Source organism: Nanorana parkeri, unplaced genomic scaffold (assembly GCF_000935625.1).
Source record: "Nanorana parkeri isolate BGI_ZX_2015 unplaced genomic scaffold, ASM93562v1 scaffold1181, whole genome shotgun sequence".
NCBI lineage: Eukaryota > Metazoa > Chordata > Amphibia > Anura > Dicroglossidae > Nanorana > Nanorana parkeri.
In genome coordinates, this window is record NW_017307449.1 from 145,908 (window position 1) to 170,497 (window position 24,590).

The 24,590-nt window shown below is 38.4% G+C and overlaps 1 protein-coding gene across 1 annotated transcript in view; it reads right to left on the reverse strand.

Moving 5' to 3' along the window:
• The window catches only part of LOC108796841 (cilia- and flagella-associated protein 47-like), a 208,738-nt gene that overhangs the window by 132,140 nt on the left and 52,008 nt on the right, over positions 1-24,590 (reverse strand). The window contains 5 exon segments of the mRNA XM_018568382.1: positions 11,140-11,346; positions 12,321-12,519; positions 12,685-12,844; positions 15,274-15,374; positions 16,660-16,828. Of these exon segments, the coding sequence (XP_018423884.1) occupies positions 11,140-11,346; positions 12,321-12,519; positions 12,685-12,844; positions 15,274-15,374; positions 16,660-16,828 (836 nt within the window).

Genomic DNA, 24,590 nt, shown 5'->3' on the forward strand with positions numbered 1-24,590 from the left:
CAAGGGGGTGCTGTGCTGCCAGATTGGTGGGAATCGGTGTGGGAGCTCTGGTAGAGTTGTGAGAGCTGGGGTGATGCTGTGTTGGAAGGCAGAATAGGTGTGATGGTGCTCTGGTGGGGTGGTGAGAGTGGGAGTGGGGAGATGTACTGGCAGAGTGGGGTTTGGGGGAGCTCTGGATGGGTTGTGAGACCAGAGGAGTGCTGTGCTGGCAGATGGGTGACAGTGGGTTGGAACTCCGCTAGAGTGCTGTGCTGGGGGCACTACATTTATCAATATCCTGACAGCACTTCTTCCTATGCTGCCTATCCCACGTCATGCTTCTCCTTGTTCAGTGCAGCAGCAGTGGGGAAGGGGGATACTTTCATAGTGGTGGCAGGACAGGAATAGAAGTGCTTGCCAGTTGTCAGTTACTTCTTCACTAAAGCAGTAGCTTGACTGGACCTGCTGGTCTGGTGCTGAGTGCATGCAACAAATGCCTTTTTACTGAAGATTAGTGCCCATTTACTGTGAAATAAAAGCTTCTAGTCTGAGGACAAACCTGCTCAGATGCAAGACATTGTTGTAAACCTATTGTGTGAGATTTCACGTGTGCAGTAGTGGCAGCACAGACCGGTCACTACCTTGAATGCATGGGATCTCACTGCCATATTTCTGACATATTTCCAGATGGAGGCCTTATGTAGTGCAAATGCGTGGTCTACTGCTGTCATATTTTGATGTCAGCAATACTGCAATAGTGGCTGGTCTTTGCTTGCACTTCTGCGCAAGTGCCATACCATATTTCTGACATTGCAATATGGTCACAGTAATCAGTGCAAGTCCTGTAGCAACCTCAGAGTCTTATGCTAGAATACACATGTGATACACAAGTTGCCATTTTAACTTCCTATGAGCTTTCTAATGCTGCAAATTCAAGTGTTGCTGTTTTGCAACTAGTGATTCGAGTGCTAATTTGCTATGTTACAGGGAACATTCAGAAATGTTAAATGTGTCTTAGCAGCAGGGTCGGGATGAGGGGGGGACAGAAGAGGCAGGTGCCCTGGATGCAGTGTTTTCATATGGAGAGGACATTTACTGTACCATCCCCAGCCATGCAGTCACCAATGACAGACATCCTATACAAGGACACATCCTGATCCTACACAGCACATGACCACTCCTACCCCTGGTTGCCATATGCCTCAGGAGTACTGCAGTGAGTTGCTCTGGTGCAAGGGCTGCATTGTTTGAGTATGTGAGAGGAAGGGGGGCTGCATTGTTTGTATGTATGTGTGAAGGAGAAGGGCAGCAGACTGCATTGTATGTGAATGAGAGGAAGGAGGAGGTATCAGGCTGCTTTGTATGTTACTGCAAGAAGGGTGGGGCATCAGGCTAGTTTAAGAAGGGGTGCTGGAAATTAACTATTTAATTTATTGCAACACTGGCTTATTTATGTGAATATGCTATAAATATGTTGACAAATTTTGGAATGACAGGGTCTCTCTGGGGGAGTATATGTCCAGATAAAGATGATTGAGCAATCTATGTGGTTTATTGGTAGGCCCTGACAATGGTAGCTATACTCCACATATTAACAGTTTATTATCAATTATATTTATATGAAACAAATTATTAGAAAAGAGCTCAGTGTAAGGGGAAATGTAAAGCAGTAGTAAAAGTAAAAAGTCAGAAGTCAGAAGACAGACAGGAAATATCAGTAAAACGGCACAATGTATGTTCCATATCACTATCTTGAAAGAGCAAAAAGCATTTGTTACTCATCAGCCATTCTGCTGTTTTCATACTTATTTCCCTAATGTGCACTTGCAAAGAAGTTACAGAAAATAGGCAATAGTCATTAAATATATTATGTGAATCAACATTTGCAACCTGCTGGTAGCCAAAAAAAGCTCAAACTCCGACCGTGAAGACTAAAAAACTCATAAGCGCAGGAAGCTCATTTTCATTAAACATACTCTGTGATTTTGTCATCTATTTTCCACAAGGCGACAGCTACAGAGTAGAGGGTGTTTTTTTTATGTCTTCTAATCCGGTAAAGCATAATAACATTTTCCTCAATGGGAACAATGTTATGTGGCATAGATTTATGGGATTAGATGGAAGCTAATTGATAACTGCTGAACAGAATTCGTTATGCCTAAAATTATAAAAATATAGATGACTTTTTAGAACATAAACTGGATTTTATCTTAAACACAAAACAATTAAAAGATGTATTTAAAGTAACTTTCTAGGATGTGCAAATAGCTTTTGTTATATTTTTCTGTGATTCTAGCCATCCGAAAACAACAGAGGAGTTAAAACTAAAAAATGTAAATCTGTAAAACAATAGGATGAGATATTCTTTTGAGTATTCTCATGAGGGCTCTGGGGGAAAGCAACAAAGGAAAGTCTGTTATAGAATTTATGCTTACTGAAAGGAACTTCACTGCTGAATTATTAATCGGCATGTAGCGTTTTAAGAATAATAAATGTATGAATCATCACTAGTCCTAATCTATATTTGGCTCAGGAATGTGGAGGTATCAAACATAAAATAACACTTGTCTGTGCCCCATAAAAAAAAAATCAAAGGTTAAAAGTGAGGCCAAGAAGCTTTGCTGTTGATGCTTTGCAGTAAAATGCTTGAGGGAAGGAAGCCAAAATGGTAACACAGCCATGTGAAAAAGTAAGTGCACCTAATGAAAATTGTTGACTTTTTCAAAACATTTGAAACAGCAAACGTTAAATCTTTATTCAAACAGTGCCTACAGATACAGGTACTATACTTGAACAAATGACAAATAAAATTGATATTGTATATTTATTCTCATAATCTAAATTAAGAAAAAGATTTGTCATAGGGGTGTCATATTTGTCATTTGCCATAGGGGTGTACTTACAAGAATAGATTTACCACAACAGTGCCACAGGCCAATGAGAACAGAGGAGGCTAGGAAAAAAGAAGCCCACCCACTGCCTGGCAACCAGGATGCTGATGCAGACGACCAGTGTGGGCATTGCCAGCAGCACAGAACCTGTTGCTTGGCAACCAATGCTTCAGACAGATTTTTACCCAGTCTTGAAACAGCATAAAACTTATGTGTGTAAAAACAAAGCCTTTTAAAGTAACATGATTACATGTACAAATGGGCAAACCTATATTTCACATATGCTGTGGTTCTGAGCAGTTGCTAAGGCTGAACTCCATGCCCACAGCTAAATACAGTACATATATAGAATACATATAAGGGTGTTGTTTTATCTGACAAAGGATTTATATTTCTGTCCATATAGTTTTGAGATTTACACAACCCCCTCACACAGTAATTTCAGGTGGTTGATAACCCTTACAGTTAATGATACAGTGGAGCCATCTTTTCACCCACAACCTGCTGACTGAACAGTGAAAGAGCAGCAGAAGGGTAATGTGGTCATCCCTCTGTTCACTCTACTCCCTCCTCCTATTACCATGTGCCTTGTCAACACATCTGTGTGCCGTACGATTGATTGGCTCCCAGTTCTGTGCCTCCCTCTCACAGTCTGAGTTTGGTTGTAAACTGGATTGCAAGAGGCCGATAGAAAGTCAAATTAAAGCACTTGCACTAGTTGCATTAAACAAAATAAATGTAAGGATTTATTAATGAATATATACTGTAGCTGTATTCATTTATGTCTTCTATATTTCCTGTAACATATTTGAAACATCAATATCTAGGATGCAGTGCTAATTTCAATACTTTCATAAAAATTAGTTTCATAAAAGAGTTTCATAAAAATGTTAGTCGGGTCATAGTCCAAAAAGTCGAAATTATGTAAGTTGTAACAGTGTCCCCATGCTGTTGATCCAGTAGAAGGTAAAAAGATGTCATAGTAAACCATTATCTTTCTAATAAACTGAAATGTGACAGCCGTGTTCAGCACGCATCATAGTACATATTGCGTTCCTCTAAAAACATTCCTGAAAGTATCATCTCTATAGTGGTTATAGTAAAACTAACATATTGGCAGCCCAAATGGTCAGCTAATGATATCTGGCAAAACAAAATGCAGAATTGCCAAATTCCCATTAAGAAGCTGATAGTAGCTATATGTCCCATATTACCATGACTTTAAGGATAATATACCAATCGTCTCAGTTTCATTGTAATCATTCAAACTTTGCCATTGAAGAGAACAATGCAGAAGTTATTTAAATGCCAACAAAAAATTACGCAATCTATGTTACGAAACAGATATACTAAATAACAATAAGATGCATTCATGACAAATAAAATTACTAGTTTGAATTATACTCTACAAACACTGCACACTATAAACTGTGTTTTCTTTTAACACTTTGGCAATTATGGTCTGCTATTCTGCTCCTGTTTTATAGAGTTTTCTCTAAAAGTATAATGAAGCTGATTCTTGCCTGGAATCAGAATGGAAAGATACAGTTTTAAAGGAAAGGGGAATTCCATGCTCCATATACCACTGATATTTTTTTGAGATGTACAGTAAACTGAATGAAAATAGACTAGGTTTATTCCCTTGTGTAACCCATATGGCAGGGAAAAGGAAACCCAGACATGCTGAGATGTTCATAACTACAATGTATTATACTATTGTTGTGCTTTTATCAGGCAAACAATACAATGGTTGTTGCTTTTTTTTTAAAAAGATAGATAAAAGTAACTTACTTGTTGTTTTCTTCATCAGTGAATACTAGATCAACCAAGCAACACAGTGGACTGAAAGATCTGAAGCAGATCCGGCAGATAAGTTTTTCACTCGGGTGGCTGGAATTGTTAATGATCTGTCCATTGGGGAAGTAGACTGAAAACACTTCTACCCTTTCACCGTTATCAAGCTCTACCTCTGGAATTTCCACATTTAATACAGATGTCCTAAAGAAAAAGGGGTTATGTGTTACTTATTTAGGTTATATGTTTATTTACCGTTTGTAATAAAAACACAACTGCACAAATGAATATATAGGTCTCACAAACAGCTAAATATTTCTACTTAGTTTATGTAAGCAACAATGGCTGTTCTTGTCACAAGGAAACAATAAATTACTTTGCCAAAAAATTACAAGCCAGTTGATAGCCTTCCTTCTAAACAATCATTGGTGTGCCATATAAGATCCACCTGTCTTCCATTCCTACCAAGGTCACAGCTGACATGTATCGCCATCTAATGTCCATTGTTGATTTAAGAAACATTTACTTTACTTACATTTACATTACTTACCATTCAAGTCCCTCTCTGGCTAAATGTTATTATATGTGTCAGTCCCCCTGCCCCTTTAGATGCATTTCTGGTGTTTTTTTTTACTATCCTGGTGCTGGTGGTATTATCGCAGAGCCCAACAAGAACTTCAGTTAGAGGAGCAAGCAGGTGGGATCCAAGAAGCAGCCTGTGTCATTTCCACCAAATACAGAGAACCCTCTTGGATCATGTTTCCTGCACTAATTGGCAAGAAGGGGAGTTATCAGCAGTGACACTACTAATAATCCCTATCAAAATGTGTAAAGATGCAGCTGTAGGGGGTGACAATACTGCAGTGGATTCACTGCAGGGAGCTTAGCATTGTTACACTGCAAAAGGAGGGCTATTTATCTAACAGGATGACCAGATATTTATTAGAGAAATTAGGATGCTGAAGGTAGGTTAAATATGGACTTCTGTTTACCTTACTGTAGTTTTTGGACTAATGCATTTTATTATTGTGTATAGTTGCATTTAAACAGACCTGCAACCAATTTTAATACACATTTTTGTATTAAGTGACCTGAATAGTTCTTGTTCATTTTTCTGTTAGCATACAGTATAAACATACCTACCAGTATTTAGCTTAATAAACCATAGTTTAATATACCTGTAATAATCTGTGGGTGTTATTTCAACAGTTGCTTGAATTTCTGTGTCCAAGGGTACGGGGGTAAGTATGACAAGTGGTGGGTTAAACGTTAGCTGTGGTTTTCTGGAGGTTCCAAACAAATGGAGAGGTGTATAAATGCTGTCTGGATTGTCATTCAGAATCACAGGTATTTCTGCGGAATAAACCCCTGGTCCAACTGTTAACAAATGGAGATACAACAACGAGAGATGAGAATACATTTCAACTAATATACAATGAAATTCAGTTCTCGATTGTATGGCAAACACAATTGTTTACTTTACTGAACATACAGTGCAGGTTGGTAATACGAAATTAACAAAACAATTTCCTGCATACTTACCTGGACAAAAGTTAACAATTATATTAGTCCTGTCTCCTGGTTCCAGTATACCAAACCGCTTGCTGAACTTAAAAATTCCATTCTTAATCAGTTCCACATTCTGATCAATGTTTAATCTCCATGTCACCTTTTGCCTTGAAACGTTGCTTAGTTCAAGTGCCTAGAGGGATTATTTGAGCACAGATATATTAGCAAACTGTACATTGGTTCAGGAACTGTGGATAATTCTTTTTTTTTTTTTTTTATCCGCTAGAGTGCTGTGCTGGGGGCACTACATTTATCAATATCCTGACAGCACTTCTTCCTATGCTGCCTATCCCACGTCATGCTTCTCCTTGTTCAGTGCAGCTTGGTATGTGCTTGGTGAGTGTATGGGGAAGCTCTGGTGGTCTGGTAAAAGTGGGAGTGGGGAGATGTACTGGCAGAGTGGGGGTTGGGGGAGCTCTGGATGGGTTGTGAGACCAGAGGAGTGCTGTGCTGGCAGATGGGTGACAGTGGGTTGGAACTCCGCTAGAGTGCTGTGCTGGGGGCACTACATTTATCAATATCCTGACAGCACTTCTTCCTATGCTGCCTATCCCACGTCATGCTTCTCCTTGTTCAGTGCAGCAGCAGTGGGGAAGGGGGATACTTTCATAGTGGTGGCAGGACAGGAATAGAAGTGCTTGCCAGTTGTCAGTTACTTCTTCACTAAAGCAGTAGCTTGACTGGACCTGCTGGTCTGGTGCTGAGTGCATGCAACAAATGCCTTTTTACTGAAGATTAGTGCCCATTTACTGTGAAATAAAAGCTTCTAGTCTGAGGACAAACCTGCTCAGATGCAAGACATTGTTGTAAACCTATTGTGTGAGATTTCACGTGTGCAGTAGTGGCAGCACAGACCGGTCACTACCTTGAATGCATGGGATCTCACTGCCATATTTCTGACATATTTCCAGATGGAGGCCTTATGTAGTGCAAATGCGTGGTCTACTGCTGTCATATTTTGATGTCAGCAATACTGCAATAGTGGCTGGTCTTTGCTTGCACTTCTGCGCAAGTGCCATACCATATTTCTGACATTGCAATATGGTCACAGTAATCAGTGCAAGTCCTGTAGCAACCTCAGAGTCTTATGCTAGAATACACATGTGATACACAAGTTGCCATTTTAACTTCCTATGAGCTTTCTAATGCTGCAAATTCAAGTGTTGCTGTTTTGCAACTAGTGATTCGAGTGCTAATTTGCTATGTTACAGGGAACATTCAGAAATGTTAAATGTGTCTTAGCAGCAGGGTCGGGATGAGGGGGGGACAGAAGAGGCAGGTGCCCTGGATGCAGTGTTTTCATATGGAGAGGACATTTACTGTACCATCCCCAGCCATGCAGTCACCAATGACAGACATCCTATACAAGGACACATCCTGATCCTACACAGCACATGACCACTCCTACCCCTGGTTGCCATATGCCTCAGGAGTACTGCAGTGAGTTGCTCTGGTGCAAGGGCTGCATTGTTTGAGTATGTGAGAGGAAGGGGGGCTGCATTGTTTGTATGTATGTGTGAAGGAGAAGGGCAGCAGACTGCATTGTATGTGAATGAGAGGAAGGAGGAGGTATCAGGCTGCTTTGTATGTTACTGCAAGAAGGGTGGGGCATCAGGCTAGTTTAAGAAGGGGTGCTGGAAATTAACTATTTAATTTATTGCAACACTGGCTTATTTATGTGAATATGCTATAAATATGTTGACAAATTTTGGAATGACAGGGTCTCTCTGGGGGAGTATATGTCCAGATAAAGATGATTGAGCAATCTATGTGGTTTATTGGTAGGCCCTGACAATGGTAGCTATACTCCACATATTAACAGTTTATTATCAATTATATTTATATGAAACAAATTATTAGAAAAGAGCTCAGTGTAAGGGGAAATGTAAAGCAGTAGTAAAAGTAAAAAGTCAGAAGTCAGAAGACAGACAGGAAATATCAGTAAAACGGCACAATGTATGTTCCATATCACTATCTTGAAAGAGCAAAAAGCATTTGTTACTCATCAGCCATTCTGCTGTTTTCATACTTATTTCCCTAATGTGCACTTGCAAAGAAGTTACAGAAAATAGGCAATAGTCATTAAATATATTATGTGAATCAACATTTGCAACCTGCTGGTAGCCAAAAAAAGCTCAAACTCCGACCGTGAAGACTAAAAAACTCATAAGCGCAGGAAGCTCATTTTCATTAAACATACTCTGTGATTTTGTCATCTATTTTCCACAAGGCGACAGCTACAGAGTAGAGGGTGTTTTTTTTATGTCTTCTAATCCGGTAAAGCATAATAACATTTTCCTCAATGGGAACAATGTTATGTGGCATAGATTTATGGGATTAGATGGAAGCTAATTGATAACTGCTGAACAGAATTCGTTATGCCTAAAATTATAAAAATATAGATGACTTTTTAGAACATAAACTGGATTTTATCTTAAACACAAAACAATTAAAAGATGTATTTAAAGTAACTTTCTAGGATGTGCAAATAGCTTTTGTTATATTTTTCTGTGATTCTAGCCATCCGAAAACAACAGAGGAGTTAAAACTAAAAAATGTAAATCTGTAAAACAATAGGATGAGATATTCTTTTGAGTATTCTCATGAGGGCTCTGGGGGAAAGCAACAAAGGAAAGTCTGTTATAGAATTTATGCTTACTGAAAGGAACTTCACTGCTGAATTATTAATCGGCATGTAGCGTTTTAAGAATAATAAATGTATGAATCATCACTAGTCCTAATCTATATTTGGCTCAGGAATGTGGAGGTATCAAACATAAAATAACACTTGTCTGTGCCCCATAAAAAAAAAATCAAAGGTTAAAAGTGAGGCCAAGAAGCTTTGCTGTTGATGCTTTGCAGTAAAATGCTTGAGGGAAGGAAGCCAAAATGGTAACACAGCCATGTGAAAAAGTAAGTGCACCTAATGAAAATTGTTGACTTTTTCAAAACATTTGAAACAGCAAACGTTAAATCTTTATTCAAACAGTGCCTACAGATACAGGTACTATACTTGAACAAATGACAAATAAAATTGATATTGTATATTTATTCTCATAATCTAAATTAAGAAAAAGATTTGTCATAGGGGTGTCATATTTGTCATTTGCCATAGGGGTGTACTTACAAGAATAGATTTACCACAACAGTGCCACAGGCCAATGAGAACAGAGGAGGCTAGGAAAAAAGAAGCCCACCCACTGCCTGGCAACCAGGATGCTGATGCAGACGACCAGTGTGGGCATTGCCAGCAGCACAGAACCTGTTGCTTGGCAACCAATGCTTCAGACAGATTTTTACCCAGTCTTGAAACAGCATAAAACTTATGTGTGTAAAAACAAAGCCTTTTAAAGTAACATGATTACATGTACAAATGGGCAAACCTATATTTCACATATGCTGTGGTTCTGAGCAGTTGCTAAGGCTGAACTCCATGCCCACAGCTAAATACAGTACATATATAGAATACATATAAGGGTGTTGTTTTATCTGACAAAGGATTTATATTTCTGTCCATATAGTTTTGAGATTTACACAACCCCCTCACACAGTAATTTCAGGTGGTTGATAACCCTTACAGTTAATGATACAGTGGAGCCATCTTTTCACCCACAACCTGCTGACTGAACAGTGAAAGAGCAGCAGAAGGGTAATGTGGTCATCCCTCTGTTCACTCTACTCCCTCCTCCTATTACCATGTGCCTTGTCAACACATCTGTGTGCCGTACGATTGATTGGCTCCCAGTTCTGTGCCTCCCTCTCACAGTCTGAGTTTGGTTGTAAACTGGATTGCAAGAGGCCGATAGAAAGTCAAATTAAAGCACTTGCACTAGTTGCATTAAACAAAATAAATGTAAGGATTTATTAATGAATATATACTGTAGCTGTATTCATTTATGTCTTCTATATTTCCTGTAACATATTTGAAACATCAATATCTAGGATGCAGTGCTAATTTCAATACTTTCATAAAAATTAGTTTCATAAAAGAGTTTCATAAAAATGTTAGTCGGGTCATAGTCCAAAAAGTCGAAATTATGTAAGTTGTAACAGTGTCCCCATGCTGTTGATCCAGTAGAAGGTAAAAAGATGTCATAGTAAACCATTATCTTTCTAATAAACTGAAATGTGACAGCCGTGTTCAGCACGCATCATAGTACATATTGCGTTCCTCTAAAAACATTCCTGAAAGTATCATCTCTATAGTGGTTATAGTAAAACTAACATATTGGCAGCCCAAATGGTCAGCTAATGATATCTGGCAAAACAAAATGCAGAATTGCCAAATTCCCATTAAGAAGCTGATAGTAGCTATATGTCCCATATTACCATGACTTTAAGGATAATATACCAATCGTCTCAGTTTCATTGTAATCATTCAAACTTTGCCATTGAAGAGAACAATGCAGAAGTTATTTAAATGCCAACAAAAAATTACGCAATCTATGTTACGAAACAGATATACTAAATAACAATAAGATGCATTCATGACAAATAAAATTACTAGTTTGAATTATACTCTACAAACACTGCACACTATAAACTGTGTTTTCTTTTAACACTTTGGCAATTATGGTCTGCTATTCTGCTCCTGTTTTATAGAGTTTTCTCTAAAAGTATAATGAAGCTGATTCTTGCCTGGAATCAGAATGGAAAGATACAGTTTTAAAGGAAAGGGGAATTCCATGCTCCATATACCACTGATATTTTTTTGAGATGTACAGTAAACTGAATGAAAATAGACTAGGTTTATTCCCTTGTGTAACCCATATGGCAGGGAAAAGGAAACCCAGACATGCTGAGATGTTCATAACTACAATGTATTATACTATTGTTGTGCTTTTATCAGGCAAACAATACAATGGTTGTTGCTTTTTTTTTAAAAAGATAGATAAAAGTAACTTACTTGTTGTTTTCTTCATCAGTGAATACTAGATCAACCAAGCAACACAGTGGACTGAAAGATCTGAAGCAGATCCGGCAGATAAGTTTTTCACTCGGGTGGCTGGAATTGTTAATGATCTGTCCATTGGGGAAGTAGACTGAAAACACTTCTACCCTTTCACCGTTATCAAGCTCTACCTCTGGAATTTCCACATTTAATACAGATGTCCTAAAGAAAAAGGGGTTATGTGTTACTTATTTAGGTTATATGTTTATTTACCGTTTGTAATAAAAACACAACTGCACAAATGAATATATAGGTCTCACAAACAGCTAAATATTTCTACTTAGTTTATGTAAGCAACAATGGCTGTTCTTGTCACAAGGAAACAATAAATTACTTTGCCAAAAAATTACAAGCCAGTTGATAGCCTTCCTTCTAAACAATCATTGGTGTGCCATATAAGATCCACCTGTCTTCCATTCCTACCAAGGTCACAGCTGACATGTATCGCCATCTAATGTCCATTGTTGATTTAAGAAACATTTACTTTACTTACATTTACATTACTTACCATTCAAGTCCCTCTCTGGCTAAATGTTATTATATGTGTCAGTCCCCCTGCCCCTTTAGATGCATTTCTGGTGTTTTTTTTTACTATCCTGGTGCTGGTGGTATTATCGCAGAGCCCAACAAGAACTTCAGTTAGAGGAGCAAGCAGGTGGGATCCAAGAAGCAGCCTGTGTCATTTCCACCAAATACAGAGAACCCTCTTGGATCATGTTTCCTGCACTAATTGGCAAGAAGGGGAGTTATCAGCAGTGACACTACTAATAATCCCTATCAAAATGTGTAAAGATGCAGCTGTAGGGGGTGACAATACTGCAGTGGATTCACTGCAGGGAGCTTAGCATTGTTACACTGCAAAAGGAGGGCTATTTATCTAACAGGATGACCAGATATTTATTAGAGAAATTAGGATGCTGAAGGTAGGTTAAATATGGACTTCTGTTTACCTTACTGTAGTTTTTGGACTAATGCATTTTATTATTGTGTATAGTTGCATTTAAACAGACCTGCAACCAATTTTAATACACATTTTTGTATTAAGTGACCTGAATAGTTCTTGTTCATTTTTCTGTTAGCATACAGTATAAACATACCTACCAGTATTTAGCTTAATAAACCATAGTTTAATATACCTGTAATAATCTGTGGGTGTTATTTCAACAGTTGCTTGAATTTCTGTGTCCAAGGGTACGGGGGTAAGTATGACAAGTGGTGGGTTAAACGTTAGCTGTGGTTTTCTGGAGGTTCCAAACAAATGGAGAGGTGTATAAATGCTGTCTGGATTGTCATTCAGAATCACAGGTATTTCTGCGGAATAAACCCCTGGTCCAACTGTTAACAAATGGAGATACAACAACGAGAGATGAGAATACATTTCAACTAATATACAATGAAATTCAGTTCTCGATTGTATGGCAAACACAATTGTTTACTTTACTGAACATACAGTGCAGGTTGGTAATACGAAATTAACAAAACAATTTCCTGCATACTTACCTGGACAAAAGTTAACAATTATATTAGTCCTGTCTCCTGGTTCCAGTATACCAAACCGCTTGCTGAACTTAAAAATTCCATTCTTAATCAGTTCCACATTCTGATCAATGTTTAATCTCCATGTCACCTTTTGCCTTGAAACGTTGCTTAGTTCAAGTGCCTAGAGGGATTATTTGAGCACAGATATATTAGCAAACTGTACATTGGTTCAGGAACTGTGGATAATTCTTTTTTTTTTTTTTTTAAAGTTGAGTATAAAAATAGTTTGTCTCACTTGCTGCATGATCCAGAAGAAGTTCAGTCTTACTTACTGCATGTTTCTTCTGGATCAGATCTCAAATCCCTGAAGCCAAAAGCAGCCAAACTGAACAGTTTTAATAAAAAATTAGCAATAACAGCTATCATATTTCTCACAGTACAGTTCTCTTAATACAAACACAATGAAAGGTCCAAACAATTGACATACAAAATAACAGGAAACAGGAGCCCAGCACCAGCCAAGAAAGAGTTCACAGTCTCCACAAGTCCCTAAATATTATACAATAGTTGCCTGAAACTTTCAGAAAATGTCTAGCTTGCTGACTCCTGTCTGTCCCACCCCACATTGATTGTCCATTGGTTGTCTACTCTAATCCAGTTCTGGTCATCAGGTAATGGAGGCACCTTTGGTATATGAGCTGATATTTATTGCTGAACTTTAAACTGAGTTGGTTGGGTTTTCCCAACCAATCACTGCTTGCCCAAAGTAAGGTGCCACTAGGACTGTCTGTTTACTGCATAAGCATAAATGCTTGGGTGACACATGCATGCATATTTACCTGCATATCTACTTACACACAAGCAACTTTAGCAGCTAGATTGTGCATGCAAGGACACCTTATGGTTGTGATCAGTTGAAGATGGAGCTAAAGAGTCAATACCATAGGTGAATGTAATGCACATGGTTACACTATAATGACTAATTAAAGCTAATGAATGAAGAAGTAGACAGTTCTGAAGAAGGATGTTTTTAGGGAGTTTAAATTGATCTAGGTGAAAGAAAATATAAGCTCTAAGGTCATTCATCAAATTTTATAAAGATCTGACATTTGTCCATCCTTGCTGTAATTACTGGGCAGCAGGTTCAAACTCAACTTAATGCTTTTTACGATCCTTATTTTGCTGACAAGACTATAGAGAGATCTTAGTTTAATCTTTAAAATTGATGAAGATGATTGAGGGCCTTTGTCTTAAACAAGTCTGCCACATTAAACCTCTAGCTACACTCAAATCAGTGGTACCATTTTTATAGATTGTATAGTTTGGTGTCTCTTTATACTGTACATTTTAAATAGATTGCCCTTTGTTTTCTGAAATCCGGGTACTCTCAGGTAGATATATGCATTAATAGGTAATTTCAGGAACCTGCAGGTCAACCCGAATACCTGCTGGTGAGAGTAGAGTTCCCAAATTAGAATCTTGTCATTTCAGTGTCACTAGCAGGTGTCCCCCAGCAGCCTAGTGATTGGTCACAACATGAAGTTGGCAACTGGGAGGCTATTTAGCTCCACCTCACTTCACACCCCTTGCCTACGTATTTAGACAGTGCCACTAATTCCCTAGACCATTTTGTATAACATTATTAATCCTGAACCTGTTCTGGCCAAGTTTTTCACCAACATTTCAAAAGTTACCTTGCTGTTTTGCCAGACGTTGCTCTATATGGTCTCCCTTAGTTCCTTGCCATGCTAATCTGCTTTTTGTATATAATTAGGTTAGTTAGTTTCTCCCCATTGCAAGCATGCTTCCACTAGGTTTATAGAATTGCTATTATATATGTTTTGTGCCATTTGTGTTGGTGTCACAATAAACTGCCTTGTTTTCACCTAAAATAACACTAAACTCAGAAGTTAAATCCTAAAAATGCATTCAAGTACCCTAACTATAAACAAAAATTTATCTTATTTGTGTATCACTCAGTTGTAGATCATCAAATCATCTCTGAATTGGTGCTGACACTCAACAAAAGTAGTTTGGTTTCTGTGGCATAGTCACATATCTGGTATCAACAGAAAATCATTACTTTATTTGACAGGTAATTTCGATGTTTAGATGTACTTACTCTATTTTGTAAGGAAGCAACTAAGGGTATGCTGTTAATGTTTTATTACCTGTCCTATTCATGCCTTTAAATACTTGTAGACATACTAACACAATACACTACTACTACTACTACAAATGATAAATTCAGCGTAAAAGAATAGAAATTAAGCCCATGAATAGCTTATGCTTTTTTTATACTGCAATAAAAACGTGTATGTTTACCTCTTTCATCTTAACGATAGACTGTCTGCTAAATATACACATTATACAGTTAAGTAAGGAGCTAAAAAAATCAAAGTCTGTAGTGAGAAATAAGATACATAGCAAACCTTTGATATTTGTCTCCTATTGCAAATAGGCTAAAATATCCAAATCTCATAATTACCATATGAATAAGGCCTAATATAGCTTTAGGGACCTCTTATTAATTCATAATATTCTTTGAATTATAATAACTCTAAATCTCCAAATCTACTTATTTTCAAATATTGTGCACAAGAGCCTTACCTGTGAGAACAGAGAGTCATCTGCAATGCCCAATTTAAACACTTCAGATGGCAATTCAAATGAAATCCTTGTAGTGGAGAACTGGAGAACTGTCTGTAACACTGTGAAAAATACTCATAGGTAAAATACACACATAATTACATTCAGGTTTCAGAGCAAGCACCAAGTTACACCAATTTACTTAAAACACTTTCTCTGAAAGCTGAGCTCTGTATATCCAGTTTACAGGATTATGTTTTTTAACATAAAACCAACTCAATTTTAGAACGATTTAGAAAGACTTGAGAATAAACAAAAATTAAAGCTGAATTCTGGGATAAGCAAATATTTTATAAATACAAGAGTTATGTGTATTCTTACATGAATCTTGGTGTGCTTTGTGTATTTCTTCCAGATCTGTGCAGTAATACAGTGTGAAACTTTACCCCATGCAAGAGCTTCCTATAATGAAGACCAGTCATTACTGCACTCTAACCTTCTGCAGGGATCTTGTATCCACCCCCTCGTGTAGTGGGTGGAGCCTGTCTACCCCTCCCACAGCTCTGATCTTGCACAGGCTATGTGCAGCACAGTGATAATGTCACTAATACTAATATAGAGTCTCTGGGTTTGCAAAGGCATTTAGTGCACACACATTGGATTTATATCCTTTGTGCCAGGAGTGCAGCTCTAATTAGTTGCCTATATCAATCTATATCAATGAATTAAATGGGGTTTTTTTTTGTTTTCCTCCTCAAAATTGTAGCTAAAGCTCTGATTCTCTATGCTCTATTTTAAATAGATCGCTCCCATAACTGCACAGAAGCATAACTGTCCTTATGTTGTAATAGTTGGCGGAAAGCCCCTGTTATGTCATTGGATGCTAAAATCTATTGTATGGAACATCAAAATAAAGCCACTCCATACAAAATATTATTTTGTGACAATATAATATGCTGACTCTGTGAGTTACCCTTCATGAATGTTAATGATTTTCAAGAACAAAAGGAGCTTAAGACGTACTGAGGGGAATTTATCAAAACTGGAGAACACAAAATGTGGAGCAGTTGCCTATGGCAACCAATCAGCTCCTCTCTTCAGTTTGTTCAGTTAAGAGCTGAAAATGAAAGAGAGAAGCTGATTGCCATGCACAACTGCTCCAGATTTTGTCTGCTCCAGTTTTGAGAAATGTGCCTTGTAAAAACTTAGTTGAAACTTAGTAGGAGAGCCGTATACGATTTAAGAGGTAATGCTTTTCAAGTGCAAAACCCTGAACATGGAAGCTGGCATGTCACAGAGCGACAACATCCAAAAAATGGAGATCAGAAGTTCAGGTGTCATGTTCCTGCTTGAAAGTATAGACATTTAAGTCTATAAGTACATTAAAGAGATTTTTTATTGACGTACCCGTAGCATTCACTTTACATGCTGGAGTGATGACATCCACCATTTGAGGCCTGGGAACAACAATATGCTTTTCCGAATCGGTTGGAGTGACAGAAGCAGAGCTGTCAGCATCATTTACTCCACCACTGAAGTTTATGTTTACGGGAAGCTGGAAGTCATACGCTGCCACCTGCAGGATAAAAATCCACAGTGATGTCGTCTTTTACATTTACAGAGCCATCAATAGAATAAAACTAATGTAATAAGGAATGAAGAGATGTGAATAGGTAACACTAATGAAGTAAGACTTCATTAAATGGTCAGTTCATTCAGCACTCATGTTTTGCATTTGAATGGAAGCTGCTGGGCTGAATAATCAATACATTTATCAAGTACCCTGAGCCAAACTATCAAATTAAAGAAATCCTGCGGGGAATGAATTCACCCTAACAAATGATATGCAACTGGGCAAACATCATACCCAGCAAATTAACAACTATTAAAAAAGAAAGGACATGTCATTTGTCTTCCATTAGTTGGTCTAAATTATACACCGGCTTCCTAAAACTGCTGTAGACTGCAGAGGCAAACTGTTCCCACCTTGCCATGGAATGTCACTGCTCATATTTCACTGGGGAGTCCCACTCCTTCTTTTGCATTTTCACAAATTGCCATAAATAAAAAATCCTTATGCAATGTAAAATCCCCCTAGGCCAGATTCACATTAATTGCTGCACATGCATGTGTCAACCTGTGTTAAGGCAGAACATTCATTTTGAATTGGCTGTCAACGCACAGCAGCGTGGGATCTAATGTACTTACACCTTTTTTTTTAACAAAGTGCACACAACAAATAGATGTTTAATAAGAGCTAAATATTTTCACAGGCACAACAAGGCAAGCCACTCCTCTACTGTCCATTGCTCCCTCTTCCCTTTTCAAGCTAGTAAATGGGACATGTGCTGGAGACTGTGCTGTCCCCCTTGTGATCTTGTACTGGACAGGAAGTACAGGGAAGTCAAGCTGAGAGACCTGCTATTTGGAAACTTAATAATTGTAAGTACGTGTACAAACATTTAAATAAATACTTTGCCAACCACTGTATATTTGTCCAGTCTGGATTTATTGACAGTATAATACTACCTAAAGCAATAAAGCAGTCACCTCCCTGCCCCCAGCATGACTTGATGCAACAAGTCAGAGTATTAATCGTTCTGTCGAACGATTCATCGTTCTGTTGTCTCTGGGAAATTTAAATTGCCGAAACAGTTCTTTTGTAGCACCATTTTTTTTTTTTACGGCTTGCAATCACTCTGCTTCCTGTGTCAGTCTGTCTTCAGCTACATGGCACTTAGTTTGTCATTTTTACACTACTAGAACTGTATTGCAACATGAAGGCTGCCATTAATTAAGACTATGGCTCCATTTCTTCTCTAGCTATCTCTGACTGCTCTAATGGCACTGCTTGCCATCAATTTGTGCACGACTGAAGCATGTACAGTCTCTATGCAGGTGTCAGGTAGGAGTTGATCATAGTCAGCAGCTCCAGCCTCAGTACTAATGACCTTGCCCTGAAATACAACACAGGATAGAATCACAGCAAAATCTTCCTAAAATTCCTCCTTGTACAGGCCAGAGATTAGTCACATGGCCTCTGTGCTGAGATACATAAACATTATACCCTGATGCCAATGCAATGCTATTTGCATTGGCATTTGAGTAATACACTTTTATCTTGCATTGGTAGAATGCACAACACAAGGGAGATCTCACAGAAAAGGGTTGTTGTCAATCAAAGTCCTTGTAGGGGAGCAGGAGAGTGGCTTTGAACTGGAGGGCTGCAGTGCCGTCTGTATGTGAAGGCACACAGAGCATCAGACCATGAAGATGGTAAACACATCTGGCGGAAGTTATAGACCCAACGTTTACCAAGCCCATTTTGCTGCAAACCAGCAAGTTAGGTATTATAATCAGACCTATTTAAAAAGTAGTGAAGTGGCCCTACCAAGGCTATACCACTACTAAAAGAAAGAAAAAAAAACATTTATAAAGCACATTTATAAACACAAATGTGTTTTACACTTCACTTGGTTTGGGACTCCAGAGCAAGTAGAATGCCATTCACGATGAGTAAATGAAAAAAGAAGCCCCTGCTCACGTGTCCTGTTAAAAGACACCTGACTGACCTTGCCTCCAATCATTAAGCTCACTCTGCAGCCTAATGCAGGCTAAAGGTGCCCATACACCTTACAATTATCTGGAGATTTTTGTTTGTGATTATGTTTTTGTCTGAAAATCTGCCAGTTGATGGGAAGTGCACAACCTCAATTACTGTACAACTGGCAGTTTTTTGTCTTTCAAGCAGGCTAGAAAACTTGTGTCTAGTTGGACGAAAATTGACAGGTTAGTGGCGTGGTGGTACAACAAAAACCTCAAGATGAAAAATACACATGCTCAAACGAAAATCTGTCCTTTTGATCGATGAAAATCGGCCAGGTGGTGGTGCTGACGAGCGTTAATAGCGAACTACATTGGCCTATGCATGATGAGCTAGTTGCAAGAAAACTGAACGAGGGTGAGATGATCTGGACAGAAAAAGTTGTACAATGGTTGTAAGGTGTATGGCCACCTTTAAGAGAACTCCATCGCAATAACTTTGTGGGGAATTACTCATAATATGCAGATACAGTGCGGTGCAGATGCCAATATTTGCTATTCATTATGCAATGGTAAATTAGTCCTTACAGTTTATGTGAATGCACATATATTATTATTATTTTTTTTTTTCAGGATTTATATAGCAACAACAGTTTGCTCAGCGCTTTACAAAATGGAGGGAGTCAGTACAGGTACAATACAATTTCAATACAGGAGGGTTAGGAGGGCCCTGCTTGTGAGAGCTTATTATCTAGTAGGATGGGCAAGTGATACAAAAGTTAATAATTAGATGGGATGAGTTAATGGAAGAAGTAAAAGAACAGTTATTATGTCCAGGTGGAATAGACTTCTACTACATTAAAAAAAAGCCAGTGCATACTATTTGTTTACAATATTCACAATTAATTTTGTCAAAAGGAAATGCTTTCTACATGTTTCGCAGCATCTGTTAGGGAGTCACGTGACTACACAACCTTCATTTAGGTCTTCTTCCTGGTAGTGGAGACAGGTCAGTTTCTTGCTGGGGCATCCAGTTAATGACATGGCAAACAGATGGGGAAGTGCGTTACCCCTCTAGGTACACTGATTGGTGGGGGGTTACTTAGAAACTGACTAAAGAGATACAGGCATGCCATTTAACTCTGAAGGGTAAAGCACTGAAACTGACCATGCCAGCACGGATCTGCCATGCCAGCACGGAGGCAGTTCATACTTGGTATGGACAGATTCCAACAGCATAGAAGAGGGACTGGCAAGATCACCAGGTATTACTAAGCAAAAGAATTACACACACCTATATAGAAATACAGACACATTTATCAAATTTAAAATTTAGGGCAAAGTGGGCAGGGTGTCACACTCCATAATAAAAAAAAAAAAACATAAAGAAGATTTTATTCAAACACCCAGGGCTCAAGCAGATCCACCTGAACCTCTGCCTTCCAGGGAGGAGGTTCAGGTGGATCTGCTTGGGCTCCAGATGGTTGTATTAAAACTTCTTCATGTTGGTTATGTGTTTAGATTAAGCACTTGATCTGTGTTTAGATGAGATCTTGAGGAATGCTGAATTAAGTTTTACTCGCTTAGCAGGACATTACATGTTCGTATAGAGGAATACAGCATTTAACAGGAAACATAGATCATACACAAACATGCACAAGCGCAGAGACTAGCATTGCACCATCTAGAGCTCAAATGATAATATCACATCTGAGGCACCGTTCACACCAGGGCGGTTGCGGATCAGCGCCGTTTCCGCACGGATTTTAAAAGGGTGTTTTTGGATGTTTTTAATTGTGGTTCCATTGAAAGCAGTATGGAAACCACGGTGATTAGCGCGGCACAAAAGGGTCAGGGAGCAATTCGGGTAGGAGGCAGTTCGGATCACACGGAGCCATGCGGTCGCATGAACGGGCCTCATAGCAATGTATGGGATTGTTCATTTCTGCAGATCCACGCAGCCAAATCTGCACGGCCGAATCGCCCTGGTGTGAATGGCCCTGAATGTCACTAATACAAATCAGTATTCTGTTGTATTTCCAACACCCCTTCTCAATAGCATATGCATTGCTATATGACGTTTAGCTTCTCTCGAAGGAAACTGTGATGATCCTTTGGCAATGGCTTGATGAATGCATCCACAGTTGTTTCTTCTGATGAGCAATATTGCATGTCGATAATAACTTGTTCTTGAGTGTCCCTTAGCAGATGATACTTCACATCAATAGACTTGGTTCTAGGGTTGACTCTTTCTGATTGTGTCAAATTTTTACATCCCTGGTTGTCTTCAAAGATTGTGATGGGGTTTGACATTTCTATGCCCATGCTCATTAAAAGCTGGTGAATCCATATTGCTTCTTGCCAAGCATGTGCTGCTTCTATGTATTCAGCTTCAGTTGAGTAAATTGCAACAGTTGCTTGTTTTTGGCTAGACCAACATATGGTTCCTTCCCTGTATTGGAAGATGTAACCACTTATGGATATGCAGTCTGTGCGGTTTCCGGCACTATCACCATCTGCATATCCAACTAGTTTTGGATTTGGACTTTGCTGGCAGTCGTAGCTTTATCCGAATTGTTCCTTTTAAGTATTGTAGTACCCTCTTTACTGCATTCCAGTGACGCTGACAGGGTGCTGCCTGGTTCCTTTGCATCTTGCTTATGAAATTGTCCCAAAATTTCTGCAATTTTTTTACTTTGGTTGAGAAAGTAGCTTCCATCTTCTTCCCTCTCTATTTGAATACCCAGATAGTGACTGATGTTTCCTAGCTCTTCAATTTCAAAGTTTTGTTTTAGTTTGTAAACTTTTTGACTATTGTCCCCTTCTTGTTCAAAACAGGTTATAATGTTGTCTATGTAAATTAGGATGTCTGTCCATCTCTCTTCTTGATTCCTGGAATGAAGACAGGGATCTGCTTTGCTTCTTGTAAATTCATCTTTCGGATTTCATTCACTTTCTCATTCCATATTCTTGCAGATTGCTTGAGTGTGTTGATGCTCTTGTGAAGTTTACACACAAGGTTGTCTCCTTGCTCAAACCCTGGTGGTTGCTCCATGTAGAGATCTTCCTTAATGTCTCCTTATAGGAAAGTGGTTTTAACATCTAGGTGTTTCACTTGCATGCCCTTCCCGGGTGCAATGCTAAGGAGTGTTCTGAGGGTGGAGTGTTTTATGACCTGAGCAAATGTTTCATTGTAGTCTTCTCCAAATTTCTAGGAGTATCCCATGGTAACTAATCTGTCCTTGTTATTGTGGATATTTCCTTCTGCATCGAGCTTCACCTTAATAGTCAATTTGCTTCCTATAGCTCTGCTTTCTTTGTTTGTTTTACTTTGTGCTCTTCATTGTGCATACTTTCTTTCCTTCTGTCATATGTATTGAATAATTTTCCTTTGGTGTATTCTAGTGTTAGTTCCTGCTCAGCTCAGTTTTCAGAGCATTAATAAGAGCACTGTATGACTCTGGAAGGCTACAAAGCAGTAAGGCCACCACGTAGTTATCTTTAATGCCCTCTCCAATTGCACATAGTTGTTCTACGATTTCCAGCATGAGATTCATATGTTCACGCATTTCCTGGCCTTTTTTTAGCCTCATCTTTTATAGCTGGTATAGTATAGTTTATAGTTTATAGTTTACTATTTAAACGCTCGTTTGGATGAGCTGGTCAATTTCCACTAGCAGACGTATAACTGCTTTTGCTTGCCTGTACTTCTTGTCCCATTCCTCCATGAGTCAATTAGTGGGTCTTTCTATACTCTGTACTTTCCACAAGTCATCTTTGCTTAGCAACATTTCAAGCTTGAACCTTCATAGCTGGTAGTTGCTATTGTTGAGCTTTGCCATTGCTAACTTCATATCTGAACTGCTTGCCATCTTTCAGTAGCTTGGGTGTGGCTCCTGTTGACTTACAGTGTTCTGTTTAGTCTCTGGGGCCATAACCTGTTGGTTATGTGTTTAGATGAAGCAATGGGATCTTGAGGAAGTTTTACTTACTTAGCAGGACATTACATGTATGTATACAGGAATACAGCATTTAACAGGAAACATATAGATCATAAACAAACATGAATAAGACCGACATTGCACCACACTGCCATCTAGAGCTCAAAAGAGAATATTACATCTCAGGAGTGCAGGGGCTTGTATCTTTAGCAGAGCACTGGGTTTCTCTCTGAATAGTTTTAGGGGTAGCATACACTTTTCAGAGGAGAATACACAGTTTCCTACACTTCAACACCCAAAAATTTAAAAGAATCAAAAATAGTAAGTCGGGAATTCTCCTGATTTAATCATCGCTAATGACAGTGTTACAGCAAAATTACTGTGCTTGCTTAAGGGTCCACCTTAAAGTACCATTATAACATTTTAGCTTCTTTTCTTCTCAGTTTTCTGTAATCTGTGTGTTCTTGCAGCCATTCTCTTTATCCAGTACATTACCATCCAAAGAAATGTGCAAAAAGCCTCTTTCATATTACAAAGGATGAAAGGCACTTAACACAAAAAAAGTACAAGGCAGTGTTGTGAGACTTGTGACCTTTTAACCCTTTTGCTGCCACCGACGTAAGGCATACAGCGGAACAAAAGTGTTCCCGGCTGGCCGGCTTAGTATGCCTTACGTCTGTGGCATTTACAGTTCTGCTATAAGCTCATGAGCTTATAGCAGAACTGTTCAGCAGACTGTCCCCTTCAAAATAATAGCTGTCATCAGCGGCTCACAAATGGGGAGTAGCACTCACTACAGAGTGCAACACCTTGTGTTGCAATTAAATATACGTCTGTATCATTTTATCACAACACAAACACCAAAACAGTGTAAAACACTTTTTAACATAAGTCGCTTATTTACAGTTTTGCCTACCTTTATTTTTTTACCTTTTCGCAAAAAGGCGCAATTTCAAATTTGCAAATATCTGTTACTTGTTAACTCAATACAGTTTTATCTTTTAGATTTAGTCAGAAAATATTATTTTTTTGTGCACTGATACTGATTTTAGGGCTTTATCAATTAAATTGTGTATTTTTATCGGTTTAATATTAATTTGAGAAACATTTGCGCAATTATCGTAGGGCCTACAAATTTAGTATCACCATCTTTTTATTCTACCGGGCCTGCACTTTCAGAAAATATATGGTTTGGGGGGTCTTTTACAAACGCTAGCAACGCAGCGGTTGAAAATCAAATCAATGGGAAATGAGTTGCCTATTCTCTGTTCGGCCAGTCATAACCACTATTTTGTATGCATGTTTTGTATACCAAATCACAGAACAGTATTGCACACAAACACTGGATTACAACTGGATTACTAATATCAAACTGTTGATAATGCATCTTCATAATAATTAGCTACAGCTAATGAACAAGAGTTAGCTTTAATTGTTCTAGAGCTACATCTTATTTGAAGCTTAACATTCGACCTTGTGCTGATTTTTCATATAATGATAATAAAGAATACTGTAGCAGGACATCTGCAGGTTAAAATGCTACTTATAAATACTAATGAGACAATAATGTTTAATAACTGTATTCATTACACCCTGAGTTGATATGACTCCCATGGTTCATTATAGTTAAATTATCGTGACTGCAGTTCTGCTTGCAACACATTGTATTGGCATGAAAAGAATGACAATTTGGTGCTTAAATATTTAAACTGTTTTAAGAGGAACCAGTTGTGCCTTAGAAGTAGAATGTGATAATAGCGCCTTTGAACATAATATACTTCCCTGCTGATCGCCTTTTATTTCTGTGTTATAGAAGAGTTGTAACACCATGGATGCACTAGGCATGTCTCCAGA